The sequence below is a fragment of the Rhodamnia argentea genome, chromosome 3 (assembly GCF_020921035.1).
Source record: "Rhodamnia argentea isolate NSW1041297 chromosome 3, ASM2092103v1, whole genome shotgun sequence".
Taxonomy (NCBI): domain Eukaryota; kingdom Viridiplantae; phylum Streptophyta; class Magnoliopsida; order Myrtales; family Myrtaceae; genus Rhodamnia; species Rhodamnia argentea.
In genome coordinates this window covers 25,952,489-25,961,215 of record NC_063152.1, presented here as the reverse complement: position 1 = coordinate 25,961,215, position 8,727 = coordinate 25,952,489, and the positions used below count along the sequence as shown (strand labels likewise).

Below are 8,727 nucleotides of genomic sequence, written 5' to 3'. Positions count from 1 at the left end.
TAGGCTCCTTTTGTTTTATGAGAATATTTTTTTGGGAAAAATATTTTCTCATTTCAATAGTTGGATCACTTAGGAAAATGAGTCAAATAAATACAGAAAAATGATGTCCTCTTTAAAAAGGCGGAAATCATTTTCTAACATATGACTAGATTTTGGCAATTGGAGTAGAAAATTTGTGCTTGGGCATGAAAACCCTAACGCTTGTTCCTAGATCGCAACGTCTTAGATTGGGTCCCCAATCTTGAGCCAAGGCCTTGAACTCCGGTGCTAGTGCCCGGGCCTGGGTCCACAAAGGCCAAGCACGTGACCTCGGTACCCATGCCTAAATTTACATCAAGAGTTCTTAGAAGAGAGGTCTCAGCTAGTAGCTTGAGCATCCTCGTAGAATGAAACCCATATCTAATGAGAGCCCTATTAACATAAACTTTCGATCAAACGATTTCATTTTTCTTTCTTTTGATCTCATTGCCGGTCTCGATTCAATGGGGGAATAAAGAGTCCTTTGCCTTACTTTAGAATGAGAATGCGGCGGAGCTTATCTTCATAGATAGAAGATTTGATGTGTCATTGATAATAATGTAGATAGAGAATTATCTTTCGATGCTTTTCATAGTAGTTATATAAGCCTTCTTTCTAGAAGCCATTAAAAACCTTTCTAAAAAAGAGAGAGGGCGGAAGCTAGTACTAGGAAGTGATAAACCAAGTACTTGGGACCTTCAAAACAAGCACTACAACAAAGCCTGAGCACTCTTGCCTACGTCCCAAGTGTTCAAGCTTGGTTCTCCCATGCTCGTGTCGGGATCCCCTATGCTTGAACCTAGTCCATCGAGGCTAAGACTTGGACCCTAGTGTCCATGCTTATAAGGCTAGGCGCGATTCTCGTGCCCCGATCGCTAGCACGTAGGCCCATTGAGGTGAGGCTCGGATCTATCGAGGTTGAACCCAAGACCCTATGCCCATGGCCAGATCCTACGTGCCTAAGCCCAAGGCTCGAGTCCACAACACTGGGGCCTCAATCCACCAAGGGTGGACCCTAGTGCCCATGCCCGGGTCCATCGAGGCTCGAGTCCAAGCGCCGCATGGCACTGGGGTCTTGAACCCAAGCATTGGGGACCCAAGCACAATCATTGGGATCTCGAGCCCGACTTCGATGAACCCGAGCCCGACCTCTACGAACCCAAGCTTGGGCACCAAGGACCGAACTTGGTGGTTAGGATTGAGGCGCAGACATTAGTGTCCCAAGCTTAACCTCTATGGTCTAGGGCTCTAGTGTCGGGTACCGAGCCCAAGCACCAAGTCCCTAGCCTTACCTCTATGGACCCCGGCCTAGGCTCATGTAATGGGGTCTTACGTTTGGCTTTTGTAGATAAGGGCTCGGGTGCTAAGGATTTGGGCATGGGCACCGGGGCCTCAAGCTCGGCCTCTGTGGACTTGGGATTAGTGCCTCTGCTCTTGCTCGAGACCCAAGTACCGGTGCCCGTGCCCGGGTCCCCCTACCTTGGTCAAGGTCCATTTAGGCTAAACTAGGAATCCTAGTGGCTATGCCCGGTTTCTCGACTGTCCATGCGCATGATACTAACACCCGAATAGTGTAAGCTTATTGGGAGAATCAACTCAACTTTCCTTTCCAAAAGACAAAAATATTTTTTGGTTCTCTTTAAGTTTCATCCAAACACTATTAAATTTTATCACTTTCTTGAAAAATGACTTCCTTGCCCGAGTTCGAAGCCGGGCCCGATCCTAGAGCCCAAGCCGATTCCATCGAGGTAGGGGCCTAGGAACCGAGGATTCGAGCATTGGCATTGAGGTCTCAAGCCTAGGCATTGAGGGATCAAGCAAGGGCACCGAGGTCTTTGGCCTGGCCTTGATGAACCTAGGCCCGACCTCTATGGACCCTAGTCCATGCACCAAGGAATTGGGCTTGGTTGTCGGGGCCCGGCATGAGCACCAACATCCCGGACCCAACCTCGATGGACTAGGGCTCTAGTGTCGAGGACCTAGTTCGAGCACAAGGTCCCCACCCGGCCTAGGCTCGAGCACTAGGGTCCTACACTTGACTCTTGTAGATCGGGGCATGGGTAATGAAGATCCGATCCCGACCTTTGTGGGCCTAGGATTAGTGCTCTTGTATGGGTCCCCGACACCTTGGTCGGGGTCCATCGAGGCTAGACTTGGGATCTTGGCGCAATTGCCTAGTTCCTCAACTGCCCATGCGCATATTACTAACACTCAAATAGTGTGTGTATTTAGAAAAATCAAATCATATTTTCTTATCCAAATGATAGAAAATATTATTCGGTTCTTTTTTAAGTTTTAGTCAAATACCGAAAAATATTGTTATTATTTTGAAAAATGATTTTTAGAAAAATATTTTTCATAAAAGAAACAGATATTATAGAATAATATGTAGGTGTTAGGAAGTTCAAAAGGTGTATATTTTTTTCGCATATTGAAATGAGGCATTAAAAGGTGAGATTTCATGGTCGATACCAAAAACCCGTTCATAACAATAATACAAAAGAGCTCTGTTTTGCAAGTGAAATTAGATTGACTTGACTCAATCCGGGAAAATCAAAACCAAATTGAATAAGAAACAGGGGTTTGGTATGCAACCTCAATTCCATTCAACTTGCAAAACTAATCGAAACAAATGAATGATTGGTCCAATTATTTGTTAAAGGGTTATCATTAGGTCCATAGGTGATGTAAACAAAAAATTTGGAAAAAGTACACGTTAAATGCCATAACTTGCTGAGGGATAATTGTCAAAAGCTTAACAAACTTTCAAAATCGTCACTTGAGTCACGCAAAAGTAGCAACAATTTTCCCGCCATGTCATCTTTCCTATCAACATGGCATAAGGAACGATTTTAAAAGTTATGGCACTTAAGTGAACATTTTGAAAGTTACACTCAAGTAACGCCGACAAAAGTTATGGCACTTCTATTCCCCAAAATACATTTGTCGAATGGAGGGATAATTATCCAAAAAAGATCCTAAGGCCGTGTTTGGTCGTTAGGATAAAAATCGAAATATGATATGTCTTATCATATACTATGTTTGATGGTTGCCCATGATAGGATAAATGAGGATATAGCCTGAATAAAATAATCCTAAGAGAGAGGATGGGATAAACCCGAATAGAATATCTCAATAGAGCATACATGAGGAAAATTAGGTTTTTCGCATAACTATCACCTCCTCCCGGGCTGGGCCACCTCTTCATCGAGCCGAGTCGCCTCTCCATCGATAGTGACCGCCTCTCCGATGGCGCCAGGTTGGGTTCCTCAACCGCAAATTCCGGTATCTCAACGACCTCGTTCTTTAATCGATTATTTGATGTGGTATAAGATCACGTTCCTCGTTTGTTAATCTCTTTAACCTTTCCAACACTCGAAAGGGGTCTCGACATACTATAAAAAAATTCGAGGTTGATCATCGACTTTCGAGGTAGCTTTTTTGGACGATCTGCATGAATGCATCTTCAACTTGTGAATGGAGACTAAATAATTTGATTGTAAGGCACTTGCCTACTTAGTTGACAACACCAAAAGCAAGGCCAACTGGTCATTCTCAAAGGATTTGACTCCAAATCAAGACCCCGGGTTCTACGATGTTGTACCCAAATTCAAATAACATAAATCTTTGCTCAATAATAACTCGCTCATCAAAACTCATCACTGAATTATTTTTAAAGCATTCTGATGTTTCAGCAAAATAGAGTTGATCTTAACCGCGCATTGCCTCTTCTTACCTAACTTCAAATTTGTAATTCACCAAGCAATAAATAGGATATGACAAAATTTATGAATTTCTTATCATATTCTATTCAATCTTATCCGAGTAGAAATCCGGACGACCACACGCAACCTAAAAGTATTGTATGGGGGTCCAATCCAATCATAAATATTTTAATTTAGCCAATTTAGCCCTAAAACCTTTAACGATTTACCAATGTAATCCTTTCGCTCAATTTTGGATAGAATTTGCCGATGTAAACGGCTACCACGATGGGTACTAACATGAATAATTTTCATAAATTTTTTATTTTTGTTCGTCTTTCATTTTTTTTTCCTTTTCTTTTGCAGGCCCTTGCCTCTAGCAAGTGACCTCCACTAAAGAATAGAAAAGAAAAGAGAAAAACTTCAGTTGTTTTTTTTAAAAAAAATTTTAAAACATAGCTCGGTGGTGCCATATAAGACGATCAAAGTTTAGGTTAGCAATTTTTTTGAGAAAAACTTGCCAGAAGGATTACATTTGTAAATATCAAAAGATTTGGGACTTAAGGCCCAATTGGCCGCGGTTTAAGATTTTTTAGACAATTATCTCATTGAATGAACAGGGGACATTTATATTTTTGTGACCGGATTATTCCACATGCCCACCGTCCACCTAATGGAAATCCTTAATTACTTTCCTTAAACGTAGATGTCTGTAATTACTCAATTACCATCAGACTTTTAAAATTAAATAAAAAGACGTATGTTGGATTTGGCCACCGTAGAAAAAACCAAGATCATTGCACAAAATCGAACCGAACCATGCTCTCCTCTAGGAATCATCGTGTAACATAAGTCTTCACCTTTTTCTTTGTTTAAGTCAAGAAAAGCCGACAGCTCTTGTCGTGCTGACATGGCGTGCCATGATTGGACCCCTGAGTCTCCCTTCGACGGAACCTCATCGTAGACGATCAAAGCTTCTCGAGACTCGATCGTCATTGCAAACCGAACAGCTATATCGATCGCCTCCTATTAATCCTTCTTTCCTGATGGGGATTTGATCAGTCGATTCAACCCGATCGTCTCTATCTTCTTCCTTCTTCCTTCTTCTTTCTTCTCAAGCAACCGTCTCGCTCGCTCTCTCTTCTCTTTCTGTGTGGGTTTTCTTGTACCGATTCATTCTCCGTGTAAGTCCACGTTGACCTCTCTTCTCACACCTTCTTCTGTTCTTGATTCCTTGATCTTCCGACAGAATATAGGACAGTTCGGTGGAGATGTATGTTGTTTCTTCTTTAGCTTGGAATTTGTGTTTGGATGATCATGGGTATTGCTGGTTATATTGGGATTCTTAATTGGCTTAGCTTGGTTTATGCTTAAGCTTCTTTTCTGTTTGTTGCGGTCGTGGAGTGGTTTAACCTCTGGCGTTATCGCGTCAAATTGTGTTCTTTTGGTCTTTGGTTTGATATTTGTGCCAGTGACGCAATTAGGGTGCACTTGTTATTTGTCTGATTCATATTCAAGGGTGAAATTGCGGTTAAAGTGTGTGTTTTTCTTATGCAGTTGGGTTGAGTGAGGATGAACAAGAGCGTGTTTAAGCAGGAGCATGACTTTGGTATGTAGTTGGCTATGTGTTGCTGTTTGGCACGCTGACCGTATTATCTAAACGAAAGTAGAATTGAAATTTCCTGAACCCGGTTTTGACAAATTGGTGATTTCGTTTCAACTGCAGAGAAGAGACGTGCCGAGGCGGGGAGAATAAGGGAGAAATATCCGGACAGGATTCCGGTGAGAGTTTTCAGTTGTTTTGTGAATTTGCCCCAGTTCATACAGCAATTCTCTAATTGTCAGTGATTGAGACCATTTTTATTGGCTTAATTGGTAGATTCATGTTGCGTCAATTGTCATTTTATTCAATCTTGCAACCTAGAGCTGTGTTGCTAGAATGCCCTGTGCCCACCCTTGGGCCATGGAAGATTTGGCGAAGTATGACACTGATGAAAATGCTTTTAACGTCGAAATTGAAACTGGTAGTTCTGGCATAAAAGTATGAGTCACCTACAGGAATCGCTGCTTTGACATTGTATGACTTGTGATATCAATTTCTGATTGACATGAAAACCACGGGTTGAAGATAAAGTGGAGTGTTTTTCTCTTTGTATTTGTGGTGCATTGCATCCTTCTCAGGGTATCCTTAAGTACTTAACCTTGGATTCATCTAGTAATTTGGAGTGTCTCATAGCTTTACCTATCCATCTCCAATTGCTGATCGTAGTTATGTCCTCCTCTTCCTTTTCTTGTTTTCTTTTTATCATGGCAAAACATTATCTTTGAGAGGAGATCTGAAGAGGTCATTTGGTCAGTATGCATGATAAGTTGGTTAAGTAATATCTGTAGCAAAAGAAGAACACAGAGACTGTGGAAAGATGAAAAGGACATCTGAGTCTTTTGATTCCACAAGACTGCTATCCAGACAAGGAACTGAAAAGCACAGTTCTCTCATAAATTTTTCATTGCCTTCTTGATCCGTGAACCTAACTTAGCAAGAGCTCTCTGTTCCTAGGATCTATCTGGAGGACCTTCTATGGCCATTGCAATTAAGCAACAATAGTGGAAAGTATTTAGGAGTTTGCTGTTGGTGAGAAAGAATTTGGAGAAGACACTTATGATTATAAGAAGTCCAAAGTAGATGATGAGTTATTGTCCTGATTGCTAGCACCTTGCAGATGAAGAAGCATCAGGCACTGTGATGACCATTCATATGCCTTTTGTCTGAATTCCGTTCTAAGGAATCTGTTAGATAGCACTTTTCAACTCGACTTGGTTGGACATAGATTGGCATAAGATATCGATCAAAAGAGTGTCCCGTGAGAAGTTCTCTTGCAAATATTCATCCTAGGAAGTTCATGTTTTTCTGCAAGCTGGGTCATTTTTATCAGCCTTTCTCTCAGGGTGCAGCATGTTTTCACTAGTCAATCCTACACAATTATCCAGGCTTTCTGATGGGCAAGGTGACTTAGTTGGTTTTACTTTGTGACCGACAGGACAGTTTGCAGGATTTGTCTCTTACTTTCACTGGCAAAACCATAATCTGTGGGAACTTCTTTTGTCAATGTCTTCTGGAACTTATTTTCTGCTTATGCTAACATTTGTACGGTAATCTTAAGGTGATTGTGGAGAAGGCGGAGCGAAGTGATATTCCCAACATTGACAAGAAAAAGTGAGCCCTTTTTCATCAACTGCTATTATCATTTTCCTATCTGCACTTGTAGGAAGTCATAGCTGCGATACTTGACTTATTGTTGAAAACCTGCAGATATCTTGTCCCAGCCGACCTTACTGTGGGTCAGTTCGTCTACGTGATCAGGAAGAGAATTAAGCTGAGCGCTGAAAAGGCGATCTTCATATTTGTTGACAATGTCCTTCCACCCACAGGTACATTCTTCTCGACTTATTTCACTTCACGCCGATGATCATTTTATATTTGATTTCCCTCTCTGTTACATTTTTTAACAGAAAATGGAACGCTTTTGAATCGTCGTTTGCTGATAAAAGTCCATTGCAGTTTCGACTAACAATGTTCTCTTGATATCTCAGGAGCAATAATGTCTGCCATTTACGATGAAAAGAAAGATGAGGATGGGTTTCTCTATGTCACATACAGCGGAGAAAACACGTTCGGCGACAACTGATTAAGGCCAAGTGCCGCCCATTTCTTTATCCCCGTCTCATCGTTCCTCGTGCTGAACTCTGGCTTGTATATAAGTTGTCCACAGTGCTTATGTTGGTAACCCATTCTATGTACATAATAAGCATTTGTCGAAACCTATGATGCTGCTGAAAAACTTGGTACATGGTATGACGTAATCGCTCCAGTCCAGCTTATGTACTGCTGATGGGCTGGGTGGACACATCCCCGAGCCTAAGATTCTGCAGAATGCTTGGGTAATTTCACTGGTATTTGAAGTTGATTTTTATCCTTAATTTGGTTGCCCATTAATTGAATGCTGTGGTTTTTCATGAGTATTTATGCAGTTTGTTTCATGAAAAATGAACAATTTAAAAAATGTTTTCTTAAAAATGATGGGCGATAAAATTTTGATGTTTAAATAATTTTGTGAACAATAAAAATATTTATTATTAATTTGTTTTTATAAGTTTTATAAAGAGATCATATTTAGAAAAAATTGTTAAATCGTTCATTTTCGCCGGAAAAAAAAAAAAAACCGAAGGCTTGACAATATTTACAATCAACTGGGCTCTGCCCGTGGCGCAGCATCTGTCTACCGCGCTTTGCGGTCATGTCGTTATATAGTAGCTTAGTAGCTAACTAGCTATGCAATTACCTTAAAGGAACTCTCTCTTAGCACTCATATTCTTGTGCATTTATATTCTATTTTCATTAATCATCCATAGACCCATTAAACGTGTGTGTCGAGTTGGGCTGATAATGATGTAACTCAAATTCATCCACTTAACCCATATTGACCTATTTTTATGTAATGTAATTTTAGCGATCCAAACCCAATCATGCTTAACCCAACCCGGGTCAATTCTTAGCAATATTGTTTATTAAATTGTTGCCTGCGAAGAATGGGCAACTCTATCAATCAGTTTGCCAAGTTGACGAGGGAGCTCGGGATTTGAGGGCGGCTCGTGAGCTAGTACTTTGCGTGGCACATGAGCAACATGGAGGCAGGGTCATATCTGAGTTGATTTGGAGTCAACCTATACTCAATCTAATCCGATCTAGCCATGTTGGTTTTCAATTTTTTTGTTTTTTGTTTTGATAATTGTTGGAGTGATCGGTTCCAGGATGGGTGATTCCCATCGTAGAACTTCCCTCTAGAGACCGGTTACGCAAAATGCGAACCCGTGAACCACTCGCTCGTTCCATGAATCCATTTGAAAATCGAACCACCGATCCAATCCGGTTCCCGATTAGATCTCGATTACGGTCCTACCGAGCACCAATATCAGTTTTTTTTTTTTTTTTAAAGGAACCAGTCCC

At 41.1% G+C, this 8,727-nt stretch overlaps 1 protein-coding gene across 2 annotated transcripts; it reads left to right on the top strand.

Moving 5' to 3' along the window:
* Positions 1-4,709: 4,709 nt before the first annotated feature.
* LOC115727695 (autophagy-related protein 8f-like) lies at positions 4,710-7,697 on the top strand. Of its 2 annotated transcripts, none has more exons than XM_030657958.2 (6): positions 4,710-4,906; positions 5,280-5,331; positions 5,449-5,504; positions 6,884-6,936; positions 7,033-7,151; positions 7,314-7,697. In XM_030657958.2, the coding sequence occupies exons 2-6, from the start codon at positions 5,295-5,297 to the stop codon at positions 7,406-7,408; spliced, it is 360 nt and encodes a 119-aa protein (XP_030513818.1). In that variant the 5' UTR covers positions 4,710-4,906; positions 5,280-5,294; the 3' UTR covers positions 7,409-7,697. The 2 variants fall into 2 exon arrangements, with proteins under 2 accessions (XP_030513818.1, XP_030513820.1); XM_030657960.2 differs by having other exon boundaries at positions 4,710-4,995.
* Positions 7,698-8,727: the final 1,030 nt, after the last annotated feature.

Bases quoted from the DNA above. Each gene is read 5' to 3' on its own strand.
- LOC115727695 (XM_030657958.2), top strand. From the start codon at position 5,295: ATGAACAAGAGCGTGTTTAAGCAGGAGCATGACTTTG. The intron at 5,505-6,883 runs GTGAGAGTTTTC...GGTAATCTTAAG, and splicing joins AATATCCGGACAGGATTCCG to GTGATTGTGGAGAAGGCGGA. The intron at 7,152-7,313 runs GTACATTCTTCT...TTGATATCTCAG, and splicing joins CAATGTCCTTCCACCCACAG to GAGCAATAATGTCTGCCATT.